The 20528-nt window shown below is 36.7% G+C and overlaps 2 protein-coding genes across 2 annotated transcripts; both read left to right on the top strand.

Annotated features, from left to right (window-relative positions):
* The first annotated feature begins 289 nt into the window (after positions 1 to 289).
* LOC131601856 (nucleobase-ascorbate transporter 12-like) lies at positions 290 to 12766 on the top strand. The gene is made up of 10 exons (XM_058873763.1): positions 290 to 1080; positions 1183 to 1280; positions 1386 to 1556; positions 1700 to 1800; positions 3013 to 3148; positions 3401 to 3451; positions 3550 to 3837; positions 4740 to 4974; positions 11231 to 11517; positions 12130 to 12766. Exons 1-10 carry the CDS (start codon positions 579 to 581, stop codon positions 12349 to 12351), a joined length of 2091 nt encoding a protein of 696 aa, XP_058729746.1. The 5' UTR covers positions 290 to 578; the 3' UTR covers positions 12352 to 12766.
* Positions 12767 to 16101: 3335 nt separating this feature from the next.
* On the top strand, positions 16102 to 18217 carry LOC131605017 (uncharacterized). Its single transcript, XM_058877422.1, has 3 exons — positions 16102 to 16423; positions 16630 to 16821; positions 16941 to 18217. Exons 1-3 carry the CDS (start codon positions 16102 to 16104, stop codon positions 18215 to 18217), a joined length of 1791 nt encoding a protein of 596 aa, XP_058733405.1.
* Positions 18218 to 20528: the final 2311 nt, after the last annotated feature.

The following is a 20528-nucleotide window of genomic DNA, read 5'->3' as shown; positions in this document are numbered from 1 at the left end:
ATGTCATCTCACCATTTCACCATATGCTTGTGATTCCTAGCTAAATAATATCCCATCTTTAATTTTATTACAATTTTTAAATAAATTTAATTTTGAATTATTTACCTCTACAAAAGTGAAATTATTAAATCATTCCTATTACCACTCCGTTTGACCGGGTACTACAAATCCTCCCACCTGTTTGCTTTCTTAATCCAAACATACATATCCTTTGCCTCCACCGATTGTCCCGGGAAACAACAACATTCAAAGAAAACAAGAAAAACCCATTAATTAACACACTTAATTAGTCAATTAATTAATTAATAACCATGTTTAAGTCCACACTCCCAAGTTAGACTCAACTTAACTCGTTCCTTCAACCATTGGCTTCATTTCACACTTCCCACTTCTAACTCCACATTTTCCAGTTTCACTCACTTCAACACTCTCTTTTTCTGTTCCATTTTTCGCCGTTGGAAAACCCAAAACCCTAACACCTTCACACTTCCACATTGTTGACACGTCACGCGCCACCACTCACCAGATCTATAACCAACTGTTTCAAGCCATGTGTGAGAACTAGCTTCTTCGCTAATATGTCCAACTCCGATTCCGATCTCCGTCACGGTTCTTGGCCACCGCCGGCTGATGCTAAACCAATTCCGCCTTCTTCTTGGGCAAAGAAAACTGGTTTTAAGCCTAAATTCTCTGGCGAGACTAATGCTAGTGATTCCGGTCAGATAATAAACATTCTCCCTCATAAGGCTAGACAATCTGAACCACAACCGCAACCGGAACTGGATCTTGAAGCCGGTCGTGTTCGTCCACCGGTAAACGGTGTAGCACAGAGCAACAATGTTAGTATTCCGGTATCAGTTCCGGTTGTTAAAGAACAAACGGTGAAGAAACGGAGGGATTCTGATGGTGTTCCGAGTACTAACGGTCAGGCGAATCCTGCGCCGGTAACAGAGCAGCCTCCGCAGGTGCGGAGAGTGTCGAGGCATGAAGAAATGGTTGATGGTTTGGTTGTGGATGATGAAGGATTAGCGTCTAGGCATCCTCATATGAAGTATGAGCTTAGAGATTCTCCTGGTTTAGGTATTAGTTGGAGCTGTTTTGGAAATTTGGAATTTTGATTTTGATGATTTTCCCTCTTTTTATATTTCTTTCTAATTTTGAAAATTTGTTGTGTTTTTGTAGTTCCTATTAGCGTGTATGGTATCCAGCATTATGTTTCGATGTTAGGTTCATTGATTCTCATTCCACTTGTCATTGTTCCTGCAATGGGAGGTTCTCATGTGAGTAATTTTCCACTTCTTTAGTTGTTTCTTTCTTGCTATATTAACGGCTAAGTTGTTGTTGTATGTACTGTTGTTATCTAATGTGTTAGTGAGAGTATGCAGGAGGAAACTTCTAAGGTGGTATCAACCGTGCTCTTTGTTTCGGGGTTGACTACTCTGTTGCATATTAATTTTGGGTCTAGGTTGCCCTTGATACAAGGCCCTTCTTTTGTTTACTTGGCACCGGCTCTGGCGATAATAAACTCCCCAGAGTTGCAAGCATTAAACGGAAACGTATGTATGTTTGTCTATATCAAGCTTCATCCAACAATGTTAAAAAATAATCTTTTTATTCATAAGGTCTTGAGGGATTATAAATTATTTGGTGGCATAATTGAGACAAAGGCAGCTGATGAGTCTTCTTACTCAATTTGCAGAAATTCCAGCATATAATGAGGGAGCTTCAGGGGGCTATAATTATTGGATCTGCTTTTCAAGCTTTTCTCGGATATACTGGACTTATGTCACTCTTAATAAGGTATAATATTGTGATTTTCCCTGCTTGTTTATTTTTCTTACTCGTTTTTATCAGTACATGCTTCAATGCTTCATTGTTTCACCAAACATAATTGACTATTGCTGTGGACTGAGGGAATGTGCAAGTCACTCTTAACACCTTAGTATTGACACAATTCAATTTTAATAGTTGAGATAACTCTTATTAGCATTGTGATAAAAATTAGTTAAATAATACAATGACAACAGAGGACCTATAAAATTAAACATAAAGACTATAATAATAGTAAGCTCATAGAATGTATTTTGAACAAGGATCCCATGTGACAGGTTTATAAAAAAAACTCCCTCCTTGCCTCCCACAAACTGTGTTGGGGAAGTTGCTCTAAATATATTTACTTTAGCGGGATAAGAAATGTATTTTTGGAGTACTATATATATATTTCAAAAGTATCAATTACAAGCAAGCGATCGAAACGATCCAGCTCCTAAACTGACAAAGATAGATGCAAAAACAATTACATCATAAGTAGAGCAAGTTTACTTCTATATTTGGGCCTCATCCACCATCAATACAAAATAATGTCTATGATGTTACTAGCTATTTTCTTATTATCAACTATCGTATTTGTGCCAAATATCTTGGAATTTCTATACATCCAAATCCCATAGACTGTTTCAGCTATGACTATCTTCAACATGTTTGGAATAAAACCTTTTCCTTTAGTGTGCCTTATTATCCATTCAACCTCTTCATGCCACTGCAGAGGGGAGTGCTCTATCTCTAGCCACTTGAGAATATCCTTCCATATACCATGCGTGACCCTACACATAAACAGCACGCTGCAGGAGGAACATTGCAGCTTGTGCAATGATATAAATACTTTTAAAAAGAAATGATATATATTATTTGGCTGTTCAATAATTTAGGCTGTTATCTAATTTTGATGATTTGTTGGTTTAGAAATTCTAATTTTCTGTCTTAATAACTAAGATATTGGGATCATTCTTCCATGGAAAAGGTTGCACATTGCTTGTTTGAATAGTATTTCAATATGGCTCCTATGTCCTATGCATCATTCCCCTCCCTTTGGGTGCAATTAGGAACTTTCTCCTTCCCCTCCTCCTGATTCAAATCACTTGAGCGCTTGTGCTTTTCAAAATGATAACTTTTATGCCATTTCTGTTCAATTTAGTTGATAACGACCCTCATGTTTCATGAGTTTTGTTTCAGGTTGATCAATCCTGTAGTTGTATCCCCAACTATTGCTGCAGTTGGACTTTCATTTTTCAGTTATGGATTCCCATTAGTTGGTACATGTCTTGAGATCGGGGCAGTACAGATATTAGTGGTTATTGTTTTTTCTCTTGTAAGTTTGTTTATCTGTCCTATTCCTTTCCTAAATTATTTATTTAAAGGGAAATGCTAACCAGTGTCCTCAGGGCAATGGTTAAGACTTTAAAAATAGTAAATTTATCTCAGTAATCTGCGTATTTAATGCCTCGAAAATTGAAATATTAAATTTTCTATAAAATATTTTCTTTTTTTGAAATATCATCTGTGCATATTGTATTGCTCACTGTGCTAAAATTTGTTTTCTGTTGTTTCTTGCTCTGTACAGTATCTTCGTAAGATATCTGTTCTTGGACATCGCATATTTCTAATCTATGCAGTAAGTTGAATTTTATGTTATCTTTTAAAGTTTCAACAGTAGTTGAAATAAAACCCGATGGTGTAATAAACGATCTGTTTTCTTCACCTAACTGCCAGATTCCTCTTGGTCTAGCAATTACATGGGCATATGCTTTCTTGCTTACTGAATCAGGATTTTACAGCTACCAAGGGTGTGATGTAAATATACCCGCATCAAATATGCTTTCAGAGCATTGCAGAAAGCATTTTTCTAGGATGAAGCATTGTCGGGTTGATACTTCTCAGGCTTTGAAATCCTCTCCATGGTTTAGATTTCCCTATCCATTACAATGGGGTACTCCTGTCTTTCACTGGAACATGGCTCTTGTAATGTGTGTGGTTTCTTTAATCACATCCGTGGATTCGGTTAGTTTCATGTCCTTTTCTGTTTTTGTTCCTGGGCGGTATTTATCTTAGTTCTTTCTGAATATTTAATATTTTGTGTTTTTTGTGTTATTATAAACTGGTTTTGTACTTGGCCCTCATGTCATTTTTATAGATTGTTATTTTCTTAAATTTGATCCAAACATAAAAACAATAGATGTCAGTTTGCCATGTTTCTACATGGTTAATTAAGATCTTTCCTTGCCACTTTTCAATTCCTTTTCAAGTACATATCAGCTGCATAGGCGAGTAATTGAGTTCAGGTTCTATCTACCTGGGAAGTGACTGGATCAGTGGAAATAGCCTGTTTGGTTTGTAATCTGTTCTCACTAATAATTAAAGCAGTGTCACATTTTTAACCAGTTTGTTTCTTGTTTTTGAAGATTTTCAAATGAAACAGTGAAAACAATATAAATTGTTCCCTGTATTTTATACAAATATTTGAAAACTAAAAAAAGTGGCATTTTGTAATTTAATGTGAAAATAGGAAATACAAATAGAAGATGTTTCTTAAACCAATCTGATTCTACTTATATCCTTGTGATTAGTCATATATTAATATGTACTAATTTTTATGAGATTAATAGCTATTTAGGAAAGAGCATCCAAGGAAATGTTATGTCGTATTTTAAGAGATTAGCAACTATTTATGAACCTGTTGTAGGCAATATTATGTTGTATTTGCAACAAATTGGTTCCATGACTGATGACTCAAACCTATGATCTCCAATCACGTGACAGTAACTCCAACCTTTTTTGTGCCAAGGCTCCCCTTCTAACAATATACGATCTTAAAATTAAGACAAAATGGTCTTTCTATTTTTTTCTATATGCTGGATTAACAAATCACTGAATTTTGTTGTTGATATTCATTTACATTGCAGGTTGGCTCATACCATGCATCTTCTCTATTGGTAGCATCGAGACCTCCAACTCCTGGAGTTCTTAGTCGAGGAATTTGTTTGGAAGGTCTCTCTAGTGTCTTGGCTGGTCTCTGGGGAACTGGAACTGGGTCTACAACTTTAACTGAAAATGTTCATACAATTGCTGTGACTAAAATGGGAAGCCGTATGGCTGTTCAACTGGGTGCATGCTTTCTGATATTGTTGTCTGTCATTGGTAAGAGATTCTCTTACCATCCTGTTCTGTTCTTAATTTTAACATTTATTGGAAGTACACTTATTTATGAGCAATGGGTTATAAAGATGAAAACTGAAAAGCGATTTGGGCTATGCTTATTTGATATTTGTCAGAAAAAATTCATGCAGTCAAGCTGTTTGTGAAATTATCCACCATTCAATTTCTTTAGTTTCCTTGTCAGAAGACACCAAGTTTACATTTTGCTGGTCCATGGCAATTAGGCAAATTTGTGTGTTAAAAAGAACATGATGTTTGCAACTATGATCTTTTCACTTCAGGACTTCTTGTAGAAAAATTTGTGGGAGTAAAATTAATAGCAAATTCTTCATTAGTTTCATCTATTATGACAATTTAGTGAAACTTTAGTTTCTAATCTCATGCCAATGTTTTTCCTAACAGATGATTACTGCAATTTTTACTTGATAAAAAATTTCTAACAAATGAACAAAGTGGTATTGTTTTTGTGGCCCAAGTTGCTTACTGCTTTTAAATTAGCCAGTGATGTTAAAATTTATAGTATATTGTGAATATTTAGCCTTTATGTAACACATTCATTAAGTATTGATAAAGCATAAGGCTTTATGAAGTCACATCTGATGTAGAATGTCTTAGACTGGTATAACCACAGTTGAGAGTGGAAGTAGATTATAATAAACTGTAGTAGAAAATAGATGCAATAAGCATTAGACATTTAAAGGCTTCTGATTCTTGATATTAGATAACACATGAGTTTTTAATATACATTTTTCATGTCATTTATGGTAGGTCTTAAGTCTGTCTGTTTTATATGCATTTACCTGTGCCCTAAATGATTCTGAGAGAAGCCCTAAATGATTCTGAGAGAAGCTGGTTTTTGAGATTCTAACCGTACATAATGTTTATAACCTAACAGTCAATTTACCAAAGTTTGCAGCTGAAATTTTAAAGTCAACATTTATTATGGGTTACTGAGCAACGATTTTGTTGGAAATAGAAAAAAATACATTGTATGTTTTCCATTAAAAAGAGCATTTAAGTTTTAGGTTCATGTATATTTAGATTCATGCATTTAGGAAGTTGGACTATTATTTATTTCTCCTTGTAAACATAATATGTAATTAATTATATAGTGTATAAATATTATGGATGCTGAGTGCTTTACTCACTCAAGCACATTCAGAACACTCTGATTTCTATTTTTCACATGGCATCAGAGCTCCTAATCTAGGGGACTCTACTTCCGCTAATATCAGTATTTAGAAATCTGACCGGGCATTTTTATGCTGTCAGAACCCTTAAATCTTGACTGGGCAACACGTGCTGTCAAGTTTTTTCAATTAAACGCTATCTATACTTTTCCGGCAGCCGTCCATACTGTTTCATACAGTTTTCTGCAGCCGTTGGTACAACTCTGCACATTTTTCAGCCGCTGTTTACACCGTTCCAGCCGCTGTCTACACCGTTTCAGCCGTTGTCTGCACAGTTCCAGCAACTGTCTGCAAGTTCCAGCCACTGTCTGCAAGTTCCAGCCACTGTTTGCAAGTTTCAGCCGCTGTCTGCACTGTTCCAGCCACTGTCCCTGCATTTTCTGGTATGGAAAAATCATCAAGTAATTGTAGTGTGGCGTATTCTAGTAAGCTTCCACTCTCATTTGGATTTCATGTCTCAGAAACACCTTCTCATTTATTTTGGATATTAGATTCAGGAGCCACAGACCACATGACACCCTCTTCAAAACAGTTCTCCACATATTCCCCTTGTCCCAGTAATAAAAAAATTTCTACTGCTGATGGTACTCTTGTAACTGTAGCTGGCTGTGGAGATATTCAATTAAATCATTCTATAACCTTAAAAAGGGTTCTCCATGTTCCGAAGCTATCCATGAACCTTGTCTCCATACAAAAACTTACAAATGATTTATCCTGTAGTGTGACTTTTTTTAATGATTGTTGTATATTTCAGGATAAGGACTCGGGAAAGACGATTGGACGTGCTAGAGAAAGGAATGGCCTTTACTATCTTGAAGAACCAGGTCACTGTACAAATGTCCACTTGTCTCACTCATCTATGTCAGAGTCAATACTCTCCAAAAAGGAAAAAATCTTTCTTTTTCATTGTCGATTAGGTCATCCTTCTTTTGGAGTCATTAAAGTTTTGTTTCCGTCTTTATTCAATAAGGTAGATATTGAAAGTCTTCATTGTGATGTGTGCGAGTTTGCTAAACATAAGCGTCTACCATTTCCATTAAACAACAAAAGAAGTCTTTCCCCTTTCTATCTTATTCATTCAGATGTTTGGGGTCCCTCTACTAATCCAAATGTAACAGGTGCTAGGTGGTTTGTGACTTTTATAGATGATTGTACCCGGGTTACTTGGGTATTTTTACTCCAAAACAAGTCTGACGTCAGTACTGTTTTTCCAAAGTTTTTCTACATGATTAAAAATCAATTTGGAGTAAACATTAAAAGACTTAGGTCTGATAATGGAAAAGAGTACTTCAATCATGTTCTTATTTCTTTCTGTCAAAAAGAGGGAGTTGTCCATGAGTCTTCTTGTGTTAAAACACCACAACAAAATGGAATCGCAGAAAGAAAAAATGGGCATCTATTAGACCAAACCCGAGCACTATTGTTTCATAAAAATGTTCCCAAATATTTATGGGGGGAGGCCGTTCTCACTAGCACATATCTTATTAATCGATTACCCTCTAGAGTATTAGGGTTCAAGAGTCCTATGGATGTTCTTTCTTCCTTCTATCCAAATTTGTCAACAAGTAGTAATCTCAAACCTCGAATCTTTGGGTGTGTCTCATTTGTCCATGTGCATAGTCAAGACAGGAAAAAACTCGATCCTAGAGCCCTAAGATGTGTTTTTGTCGGTTATTCCTCTACTCAAAAGGGATATAAGTGTTTTCATCCTCCATCTAAAAGATTCTTTGTGTCGCGGGATGTAACCTTCCATGAAGAGGAACCGTACTTCACTCAACCTTATCTTCAGGGGGAGAGTTTTAAGGAAGATAAGCTTGAAAGTCTTGATCTTTCTGGTCTCGAGTCAAATACACTCAATTTGTCTAGTATTAAGTCAAATACATCTGGTCATGACTCAAATACACTCAATCTCTCTGGTCTCGAGTCAAATCCACCTAATTCTTCCAGTTTTGAGTCAAATAGACCCGATCTTTCTGGTCTTGAGTTAAACACACTTGTACCAAACCCATCTGAGCCTAAAGAATTAGGGGTTGAGTCAAATCAATCAAATATACCAGTAGTTGAACGTGAACCTGAAGTGGATGTGAGATATGGAAAGAATCTGGTTTACATGAGAAAGTCAAAGGCCGTTCCTGAATCGACACAAGTTCAAGAGCCTGACTCGACTCCTTCAAATGAGGTAATTAATTCTTCTGAATTGCAGGATAAAATTATGACCCAAACAACAGATGATGACCTAGACCTTCCAATTGCTATTAGGAAAGGTACTAGAAAATGCACCAAACAGCCTTTATATCCCCTTTCAAACTATCTTTCTTTTCAAAAATTCTCACCTACCCATAGAGCCTTCCTTACAAACCTTAACGCTACTTCCATACCTACTAATGTTTCTGAGGCATTGTCTGATGAAAAATGGAAGCAAGCCATGAATATTGAGATGGACGCACTGAAGAAGAATGGAACGTGGGAGATAGTGACTTTACCAGAAGGAAAGAGGCCAGTTGGATGCAAATGGGTGTACACGGTAAAATATAAGGCTGATGGATCAATCGAAAGATATAAAGCCAGGTTGGTTGCCAAAGGGTTTACACAAACCTATGGAATTGACTACTCAGAAACATTTGCACCGGTTGCGAAGATGAATACAGTGAGAGTAATTTTGTCACTTGCTGCCAATTATGGTTGGAATTTACAACAATTTGATGTGAAGAATGCTTTCCTACATGGGGAACTTGAGGAGGAGATTTATATGCAGGTACCACCGGGGTATGAAAAAAATGTGTCTGACAATACAGTTTGCAGGTTGAAAAAAGCGTTATATGGCCTAAAGCAATCACCTCGAGCATGGTTTGGAAGATTCACTAAGGTTATGACATCCTTGGGGTAAAAGCAAAGTCAAGGGGATCACACCTTGTTCATCAAACACTCGCCACAAGGGGGAGTAACAATTTTGTTAGTATATGTGGATGACATTATAATGACTGGAGATGATTGGAAGGAGCAACAGATCTTGAGTCATTGTTTGGCTAAGGAGTTTGAAATAAAAGCTCTTGGAAAGCTGAAGTACTTCTTGGGAATCGAGGTGGCACATTCCCGAAAAGGCATTTTTATATCACAACAAAAATACATTACAGATTTACTCAAAGAGACAGGAAAAACAGCGTGTAAACCAGCGAGCGTTCCTATGGATCCAAATCTTAAATTGGGTAATACAGAAGAAGATGTTGCAGTAGATAAAGAAATGTATCAACGTCTAGTTGGGAGATTAATTTACTTGTCTCACACTAGACCTGATATTGCATATGCTGTAAGTATGGTTAGTCAGTTCATGCATTGTCCTAAAGAGATCCATTTACAAGCAGTTCATAGAATCCTGCAGTATCTCAAGGGAACTCCAGGAAGAGGAATTTTGTTCAAAAGAAATGGAAATACAACACTTGAGGCCTACACTGATGCAGACTATGCAGGATCAATTGTTGATAGAAGATCCACTACAGGGTATTGCACCTTTCTTGGAGGAAATCTTGTGACTTGGAGGAGTAAGAAGCAAAATGTAGTAGCACGTTCTAGTGCTGAAGCTGAATTTCGAGCCATGGCACAAGGCATTTGTGAATTACTTTGGCTTAAAATTATTTTAGAAGATTTGAAAATCAAATGGGAAGGACCCATGAAGCTCTACTGTGATAATAAGTCAGCTATCAGTATAGCACATAATCCAGTTCAACATGATCGAACTAAGCATATTGAGGTTGATAGACACTTCATTAAGGAGAAGCTTGACAGTGGGCTGATTTGCACCCCATATGTGTCCTCACATGGGCAACTTGCGGATATTCTCACTAAAGGATTGAGTTGCTCAAATTTTGAACGAATTATATTCAAGCTGGGAATGGAGAATACTTATTCACCAGCTTGAGGGGGAGTGTTGGAAATAGAAAAAATACATTGTATGTTTTCCATTAAAAAGAGCATTTAAGTTTTAGGTTCATGTATATTTAGATTCATGCATTTAGGAAGTTGGACTATTATTTATTTCTCCTTGTAAACATAATATGTAATTAATTATATAGTGTATAAATATTATGGATGCTGAGTGCTTTACTCACTCAAGCACATTCAGAACACTCTGATTTCTATTTTTCACACTGTTAAGAGTCCCACATCGGACAATATATGGCATGAACATGTCCTTATAAGTGGGGGCAAACCTCACCCTACAAGCCGGTTTTGTAGGGTTGAGTTAGGCCTAACCACACTTCTTAACATGGTATCAGAGCCTCGTTTAAGATCCGGTGGGCCACCTTCTATGGTTTCCGCTATCGGACCACCCACCATTTATTTCCACGCTCCAGTTGTCTAGGTCCTGGGCGTGAGGGGGTGTGTTAAGAGTCCCACATCGGACAATATATGGCATGAACATGTCCTTATAAGTGGGGGCAATCCTCACCCTACAAGCCGGTTTTGTAGGGTTGAGTTAGGCCTAACCACACTTCTTAACAGATTTTATTCTATCAATTGCTGAACATGCCTGTAGAATATATTGGCCACTTCTTTGACTTGCTGCTTAATGTATTCTGTATGGTAACATTTTGTGATTCTGCAGTTGGTTGGCACTATCAGAGAAAATTTGATTACATAATATTGCCACCATGATATTTAGTAATTTCATCCAAAATATTTACAAATGCTTTGCATCTTATGCTGCATATTGCCAATTTATCAGCCCATGTTATTTTGAAGTTGCAGTCAGTCAGTAGTATGTTATCTTAACACCAATTCATAAACTCTTTACTTAAGAATCATAAATAGACAGACATGTAAAATCTAAAAACTTTGAATTACTCAATTGTTTCTGAGGCATCTTTGTTTCATCCCTCTTTGTTGCAAAATGGTTCAGGGGAGAAAAGCTGCTGATTCTTATGCTCATCCTATCCCTTTTTGTGGCCGCACAAGCCATAGGACAAAGACAAACCGAATATACAACTCGTTTATAGAAAATATTTCATGCAAATTTATCCAAGTTTAATTATTCTTATTCTGTACAACAGGTAAGGTTGGAGGGTTCATTGCTTCAATTCCTGAAGTTATGGTTGCTGGTCTGCTCTGCTTTATGTGGGCAATGCTCGCAGCTTGGGGCTTGTCAAATCTACGCTATAGTGAGGCTGGAAGCTCTCGTAATATCATCATAGTTGGGTTATCATTGTTTTTCTCTCTTTCCGTACCGGCCTACTTTCAGCAATACGGCATATCTCCGAATTCCAACGTGTCTGTGCCAAGTTATTTTCAGCCCTACATTGTTGCTTCCCACGGGCCTTTCCACCTCAAATATGGAGGGGTATGCCATTTGTCATGTTTTTCACTCTTATGACGCCCTAAATTTGCTTGGTCAATTTTTGTGATTTAAATTTGTTAACCATTGTGAAATTTTTGGAAAAGTTAATAAGTAATCCAAATGCCACTTTATACTCGAGGATGTGCTGTTATTGCAATATTTATCTCCATGATCTTGTGATTGGAAGCTGAAGCTACCCTCATTCAATAGGGAATAGTTTGTTGATTCCATATGTTTTAAAGTCAAATTATGTCATCTAGAATTTGTGCAGTGAGCTAACTAAAATGAATATGCAGAGTTAGCTTTAGATAAGCGATTCCCTTGTTATATTAATCCTTGAATGATGGTTAAAAACACTAGTAGAGATGTTTTGAATGTGAGGAATTGGTTGATAACACTGTCTAACACACACTTTCCTACACACTCCCTTTTACAGGTTGACCTTCAAACGAGTCTCACTAAATTATGCAAGTCTCATAAATTTGGTGGGATCGATATATTCAAACCAATATGAGAATGTGTGTTGAAATGAGTGTCAGCTTGTATTTGTTTATAAATTCAGCTAACATGTCTGGTTTTTCTGAAAAAGCACTTATGAATCTGTTTCTTTTGCAGTTGAACTATGTCCTGAATACTCTTTGTTCACTACACATGGTGATTGCATTTCTTGTTGCTGTTATCCTGGATAATACTGTACCTGGCAGTCAGCAGGAGCGAGGGGTATATGTTTGGTCCGAACCAGAGGTGGCCAGAAGGGAGCCTGCTGTCGCCAAAGATTATGAGTTGCCCTGGAGAGTTGGTCGGATTTTCAGGTGGGTGAAGTGGGTTGGCCTGTGAAAGATTGGAGTTTTGATGGTTACATTTTTCATATTTATTCAATGTTCATGGGACAGGACACCATGTAATTCACAGGTCATGTTACATAGTAAATTTGTATACATTTTAGGGGGAAGTGGTGGGTGAGGGAGATTCGTAGGAGTCTACATGTGCTGTAATTTATTTAGTTAGATTAATCATGTATCTAGTTCCAATTCATTCAAAATCTCCAGCTGAATTTTCTCTCTACCTCTAAGGCTAGGTTTAACATTTTGAATGTACATATATATATTTTTCTTTAATCAGTTTTATGCAGCTCCATTTTAACTCTATCTAATAGCTGAATATGTAGTGTTTGCTGAAATCAGTGACTGAATTAGTTGATAAATTAAAAATGACAAGATACTAGTTTAATCTATAACCTACTTGAAACTAGTAAAAACCTACTGATTAAAATATTTAGATATGGTTGAACTAGCTGATAATTATTATCAAATTAATTGTACGAATTTAAGCTATCCACTAAAGTCATTCTTGTCAATTAGAGTCTTTGGGTGCAAATGAATTTAGGGAATTTCTTTTCCCACCCAATACACCTCTGAAAATCTAAAACTACCTCTGAAAATCTAAAAATGCTTTCATAAATTTTCGGATGTGCATTTTCAAATGCACTATGAATTATTTTTGTCAAATAATGATTTGAAGTTGCATCTTTAAAAATATTTAGGATGTATTCAGACATGCATATTCGAAAATATCTCTGAACTCATTTTCAAGCGTTTTTTAATGAGTATTATCATTTATTCACTTAGAAAATTTTCGGATATACATCTTCGAATATTTATGAGGTTATTTTGGATATGCATATCCGAAAACATTTATGAATGAAGTGTGAGCAGAAACATTGTCTAAGTTTATATATATTTTTTTAATCTGAAGTCATTTTAATGTGACTAACAACGCCATAATCCATAATTTAATTCAACCAATAAAATCTCAAAATAGGATAATGCATTAATAATTAAAAAACATGTCATAATATTACAAACATAGTTCTTAAAGTATGAAAAATGTTGGAAAACACCCTAAAATACATAAAAGGCATAACCTACTGCATATGCCTAATCCTAATCTCTGACTCCTTCTTTGCCTCTGGTAACCCAATGCACTTTGTGCTTCAGTAAGAATGAAATGTGCTAGGGCAACCACAACATCACCACCTCTCTTAAACAACCCAGTCTCTAGATCCTTTCTCGTAATTCACATAATATTCTGACAGATCGACAACGCATCAATGACATGGTCTTCCCTGACCTACTCATTCTCCAGGATCTCCTCACGAGCAGACCCAGAATGACGTGTAGGAGCGTTTGTTGTCATGATAGGGTGTGACACAAAATAGAACCAAGTCATGTAATGCCACTCTGATACTCCTCTAGTACCAAATAGCTCGTAATTCGCCAGTATGTCATCAAGATGTCTGCAGACGATACTGATAGAAGCTCTTAGGATTTATACCCTCAATTTTTAATTGTCCGAGGTGAAAATTTCGTCATAAAATATGTTATTTATAACAATGATTAATAAACTAATTTTTATTATTATTTCGTATTAATGTATTTGAATTCAAAATTCCAATAATAGTATTTCGTGTATCTCATTATTTAGAGGTGTGCTATTTTGACACCACTTTTCCTATACTGTATTCTTCACCATGCATAATAACAAAGCAAAATGTATTGCACATAAATCAAAGTTGGTTAAATAATTTTAAAAAACTAAAACGAGTACATTGGATGGATACATACACGGTGTAGGTGTTAGATATCCCGTCGATATAATTTTTCTCTAATTTTTATTATAAATTTTATATATAAATATTTAATATTGTCTTATATATATATATATATATATATATATATATATATATATATATATATATATATATATATATATATATATATATATATATATATATATATATATATATATATATATATATATATATATATATATATATATATATGGGAGCATATCAAGTGAGAGCATTTTAAAATGAGAGATGAGAGGAATAAATATCTACTATTGGATTCATCAAGAGAGAGAAAGTTAATGCATTAATGTGGCTATTAATTTCTCTCTCTTGATGAATCCAATGGTTGATATTTATTCCTCTCATCTCTCATTATAAAATGCTTCCACTTGATATGCTATATATATATATATATATATATATATATATATATATATATATATATATATATATATATATATATATATATATATATATATATGTATAATAAGATAATTAGAACACTAATTTATAAATTAAAATGTTCTTCAAGTATCAATAATTAACATGCTAGAGAGAGAAAGTCCAACATCTCTCTAACTACAGCCTTTTTTTCATCTTGTATTTTGTATTCTTCTTTCTATGGGTGATAGAGGTGGGAGGGGAGCATGGACGAAGGTGATGAATCGGAAATGGATCGTAAAATCGCAATGGGGCGCTAAGAAGGGGATTGGAAACGACGTGGCTTTAGATAACAAGATGAGTTCTTCCTTTTCTTTTCTTCATTTCCAGACTTTATGAATGCCAAGGATTTGTATGAGATTTTTAAAGTACATGGGGATATTGATGAAGTGTTTATCCCAGCGAAAAGAGATGTCAGGGGTGGTTGTTATGGTTTTGTTCGTTTCTTTGATGTGAATGATGAAGGGTTATTTGATACTAAGCTAGATAATATATTCATTAAAACCGGAAAATTATTCGTTAATCTACCTAGGTTCTCAAGAGGAAGGCAGCCTCGTATGATACAAGAGGGCGGAGATATGGAAGTGCAGAAGAGGTTAGGGAAGAAGAAGGAGGAGGAGGAGGAGCCATATGGGCAGAGGAGGGTAGTGAAGGAGGTTGTTAGGAGTATCCCAGTTAGTTCTGCCAGTTCCTTTGCTGAAGTCTTGAAATCAAAGGGACCTATCTTAATAGAGAGAGATAATCACATCGCTAGTGTTTCTTGTTTTTGTGAATAATGAAGATATAAAGAGATTCTTTGGGGCTTTCGTCGGCCAAGTGAAAAACCCAGGGTCAACTTACAACATGCAGGAAACGCTCAACAAGGAAGGCTTTTTCTCGATTCAGGCTACACCTTTAGGGGAGAATTTATGTCTTTTGGAGGATAGGCAGGAGGGGTCCGTTCAGAAGTGGCTATTGGAAGAGGATGTTTGGATCAAGATGCGGTTCTTGGAGGTTCGTCCCCGGAGTCCTCTAGAAGTTGATAATGAGAGGGTGTCCTGGATTCGGTGTTATGGTATTCCTTGCCATGCATGGTTGCAAGATATTTTCAAAGCTGTTGTTTCGCCAATAGGAGTATTCCTCTCCGCGGATGATATCACTAGGAGTGGAAGGAAAATGGATGTTGCGTGTGTTTTAATTAGAACCAAGGAGGTTAAAGCCATTAATGAGGAGGTCCAGATATGTATTAATGGGGAAAGTTATAACATAAGGCTTGTGGAGGATGCTCAAAGTCTGTTAAGGGAATTCGATCATAAGTCTGGTGATGAGGGAGAGGACTCAGATGGCAGCTCCAACTACATTTCTGATACTGATGAGGATGAAAGGTTGGAGGAAGAAGACGATGTCCTATTGGAAGAAGGAGAAATTGCCTGTAACATAGAAGGCACTTTTGATGATATGGTTAGGGTGGCAGGTCTAAGGTACAGCAGGCATTGGCTTCTACCCAAAAAGGTGAAAGGTCAGCAGTGAAAGGCCCTATGATTGAGGTATCGCAGGTTGACATTGTAGGTACTACTAATCAGGTGCCAGGCATTTCGGGCACTGTGTCAAGCCCTATTCAGAAAGTTCCATCTGAGCATACCGTAGTTTTACCCAATGCATCTGTTTCAGTTGGTGTGGTTCAACAGGTGGGCCCACCTCTTTTGGGCCAAGAGTGTGATCTTGGATCTATTTCAGCAGGCCCAGTTTGTATGTCTAAGGGTATTGGATCTGGGCTTAAAGAGGTTTTTAATGAAGCCCAATTATCCTCTTTGCAAGCACATTTATCTCCTCTGCATATCACTCAGCCTCAGCATAAATGTAAGTTGTTATCTAAATTGAAAGACTCAGGGAAGGTTCCAAAAGCCACTCAAAAATTGCTCTTTGCTGGGAATTCCAGATCTGCAAATCTATTTAAACCGTTGTTTTTTCCCCTCTCTCAAAATCAAGCTCTATTTCGGAATCCTCTAATAACTCCTGGCGTAATTTTTCGGGAGGGATTGACTTATGCTGTAAATCAACTTCAGATGGGGATTTTCATCAAGGGAATTCCAGATTTTGGTATGATCAAGGCACAGGTGGGGCATCTAAGATATGGAATAAAGCGGCAGACATGGGTATACGAGGTGGTGGCGATGAAGCGACTATTATTGAAGTAATCCGTCATGCGGAATCTAGGGAGGCTGCATTTTATTATCAGAAGGAAGGATCTAAATTGGGTTCATCATGAATTTGATGTCTTATAACATTAGAGGGGGGGGGGGGGGGTTGTTCAGCTAAGAGAAAGGTGATTAGAAATTCGATTAGTTCTGGGAAGGTGGATTTGTGTATGTTATAGGAAACCAAGATGCAATAGATGAACAATTCTTTGGCTCAGAGTTACTGGGCAATGGTGAGGTTATGTGGAGTGCAAAGAACTCTATAGGGATGTCAGGTGGTATGCTGCTATTGTGGAATCCCGCAATTATTGAGGCTCAGGTTAGTTTTGAAGGGGATGGTTTTGTGGGGATTCAGGCGTTGTGGAGAGGCACTTGTATTTATTTTGTCAACATTTATTCAGCGTGTACGATACATAGTAAAAGGAAGTTATGGTCTGATTTGGTAAATCTTAAATCTTCTTTCCCTTCGGGCTACTGGTGCGTTGGAGGTGATTTCAACGCCATAAAGAGGTCTTCGGAAAGGAAAGGGAACAGGGCTCGTTTTATTCACTCAGAAATGCAGGAATTTGATAAATTCATCTGCGACATGGATTTGGTGGATCCACCAGCGTTTGGGAATAAGTTCACGTGTTTCAGTTGTGCGAGAGACTCTATGAGCAGGTTAGACCGTTTCATACTATCTGAAGGGCTGATTGATTTGTGGGGAATTAAGGGACAATTTGTTGAGAATCGTAGTATTATGGACCACTGTCCTATTGCTATCAGGGCAAGTGTTCTTAATTGGGGTCCGAAGTCGTTTAAATTCTTTACGGCTTGGACTAAACATCCGAGTTTTCTACCATTGGTTAAAGAAGTGTGGTCTTCTTCGGTTATTCAAGGTCGTAAAATTTTCTGTTTTAAAGAAAAACTCAAAATCCTAAAGGCAAGGCTGAGAGTGTGGAATGCTGAAGTGTTTGGGATGCAGGATTTTCAAATTGATTTGGCATTTAAGGAGCTATCTGATTCTGATTTGTTGGCTGCAGCAGTCCTGGATGATGTTACCGTTTCTAATTTTCAGGAGAATCGTAAGGAGGTGTATACTCGGGTTTGGGATAGGCTGCTAGAGAGGGAATCCTTCATTAGACAGAAATCTCGGTGTCGTTGGCTAAAGGAAGGAGATCGGAACTCAAAATTCTTTCATTCATTCATGAAATTAAGGTTTCGTCGTAATGCGATTATTGGTTTTAAACAAGGAGCCGAAATGGTTGAGGATGTGGTGGGGGTAAAGAGCGTGGCGGTGGAGCATTTTAAAGATCGTTTTCAGGAAAAACTCATAAACAGGCCCGTTCTTGACGGGGTGACCTTCAATGAACTCTTGCCTATGGAAGCTGCAAGCTTAGAGGAGCCTTTTACGATGCAGGATATCAAGGAAGTGGTGGAGGGATTTGCGTCTTTTGCTGAATACGTGGGGGGCTGATCCTACTTGGTTTCGTACGAGTGTTTCGTGTAAGGTGGGAAACGGAGAAGATATTGATTTTTGGTGGGACTGTTGGTTGGGGCAGGATGCGCTGTGCATCCAATTCCCCCTTCTGTTCCAGGGCTTGCATGAACCGACGGTCCGTATTTGTGATGCTGGTTCGGTGATGCTTGATTCATGGGAATGGTCTCTGTCCACCATTCATGACCCAATTCTGTCGCAGCAAGATGAAGAAAGGCAAGCTTTGTGCATCATTCTGATGAATTATCAACCTTGGCCAAATATGAAGGATAGCTTTAATTGGCGATGTGCTCTGGGAGGGTTTTCGGTGAAATAAGCTTATGACAAACTGAGTACATATGGGGAAAGAAATACTGTTTTTACACCAGAATTTTTGTCTTCTTTGAAGTATGTGTGGAAATCGACTGCTCCGGGAAACATCCAAGTCTTTGCGTGGAGATTGCTTCATTCTAGACTGCAAACTCGAGATGAGCTTTTTAAAAGACGCGTTATTTCTGGTCAGCACAATCTTGGATGCCCTTTATGCTTACATCAGAATGAATCTCATTTCCATCTGTTTCTTTCTTGTCGAGTCGCGAAGGAGGTATGGCAATCCATCTTTGAGTGGGTTCGGGTGGCGGGTAATTTCTCTTCTGTTTCGGTCTCTGATCACGTTATATGGTTTGTTTCTGTCATGTCGGGTGGCATTAGAAACAATTGTAAAATTCTCATTTGGTTATTGGTTGTAAGGGCTATATGGTTAATTAGGAATGATATTCTATTTAATGGAGGGTTGCAAGGGAGTAGGGAGATTGTCGTTGTTGCTAAATCGTTAGCTTGAGAGTGGTTTTGTGCGGTTAAGCAAGGACAATGTTCGTTAACTCTTGATGAGTGAAATTCTTGTCCGATATTAGCTTTGTCTTAGTGCTGTTTGTTTTCTTTGTAATGGGTTGAGTACCCCTTGTACTCAATTTAATACATTTCACTTGACTTATAAAAAAAAAATCAATAACTATCAATTATCAATTATTTTTACCAGAGAGAGAGAGAGAGAGTCGTAGTCTATAATTACTGTCATAGATTACTAGTTTTATAAAATTCTTATCTATATTCAAGAAGTTAAAAGAAAACTATAATTCCAAGATATAGTTTTTTCCATGACAATATTTAAAGAAAAAAAAAGAGAATCACCATTCAAAATATTAATCAGTTATCAATTAGTTTTGAAGTTCCACAACAATTAGCTAGCTATACACACAACCACTTGTGATAATGGCCACAACCACAACCGTGTTTTGACACAGACTTCAAATACAGTTAAAATGATTTTTTTTCCCAACAAATATAAACATTGCTAATCATATCTGCAAAATACCTCTAAAATAAAGCACAATAAGTGGTTATCTTTATCATATGCAAGTTAATTTACAAACTAGTTTTTATTTAATTAAAGTTAATAAATAGCAATCTTCCGAACATATACTATGTATAGTAGCATGGCCAGTATACTTGTTACTACTATTATACAAATGGAAGCAAGTGAATCATACTCGATGCTTATATATGAAACCTATGCCACGAATATGCATGTATATCACTGTCAAGTTTGGAAACTTTTATGCATTTAATGTCTTAGATTTTATTTATAAAAAAAATCTAAACAAGAACTTTCATTGTCAATTCAAGATATCCTAATCACACACCAACAAAAAACTTATTGTATAATTTATCATCATTCAGTATTATATTAGAGTAAACTATATTTTCTTTCGAGCATTGTGGTATTAAGAAATTGGGTGCACGGCGCATGACATATGTAGTGACAATATGGGTTACCCGGTTCTAAACGGGCCGGCCCTAACGGGTCCTGGATTTTTTATGGCTGGGCCAAAAAGACCTTGTATAATATAGACTCGAGATTTACTACCCGAGTCCGGTCCTAGATGAGCTTCGGACTACCCAACCCTAAATGAGATTTTTTATTTAAAAAATTAAAATAAAAACTCTATAATATTTATTATAAATAAAATTAAAAATTATGTTATTTTAAACATAATACATTATTAAGTACTATATTATCTCTTATAAATACTATAATGTGTTTCCATTCTCCTCTCATGTTGCTAGCACCATCATACCCTTGGCCGAGGCAGGGGTGGCCCTGAGCACGGGCTCGCGGGGCGGGAGCCCAGGGCCCCATAATTTTAGGGGCACCAAAATTTTTTTTACCCTTATATATATTAAAATAAAATTTTCTAATATAAAAATAATTGTTAGAATTTTATTTTTGAAAAATACTAACTAACAAAGT

This window comes from Vicia villosa, linkage group LG5, assembly GCF_029867415.1.
Source record: "Vicia villosa cultivar HV-30 ecotype Madison, WI linkage group LG5, Vvil1.0, whole genome shotgun sequence".
Taxonomy (NCBI): Eukaryota; Viridiplantae; Streptophyta; class Magnoliopsida; order Fabales; family Fabaceae; genus Vicia; species Vicia villosa.
Note: the sequence above shows the minus strand (reverse complement) of the source record. Positions and strands in the feature narration are given on the sequence as shown.

Bases quoted from the DNA above. Each gene is read 5' to 3' on its own strand.
- LOC131601856 (XM_058873763.1), top strand. From the start codon at position 579: ATGTCCAACTCCGATTCCGATCTCCGTCACGGTTCTTGGCCACCGCCG. The intron at 4,975-11,230 runs GTAAGAGATTCT...TCTGTACAACAG, and splicing joins GATATTGTTGTCTGTCATTG to GTAAGGTTGGAGGGTTCATT. The intron at 11,518-12,129 runs GTATGCCATTTG...TTTCTTTTGCAG, and splicing joins TCCACCTCAAATATGGAGGG to TTGAACTATGTCCTGAATAC.
- LOC131605017 (XM_058877422.1), top strand. From the start codon at position 16,102: ATGATTGAGGTATCGCAGGTTGACATTGTAGGTACTACTAATCAGGTG. The intron at 16,424-16,629 runs GTAAGTTGTTAT...AATCAACTTCAG, and splicing joins CACTCAGCCTCAGCATAAAT to ATGGGGATTTTCATCAAGGG. The intron at 16,822-16,940 runs GTTCATCATGAA...TGTATGTTATAG, and splicing joins GAAGGAAGGATCTAAATTGG to GAAACCAAGATGCAATAGAT.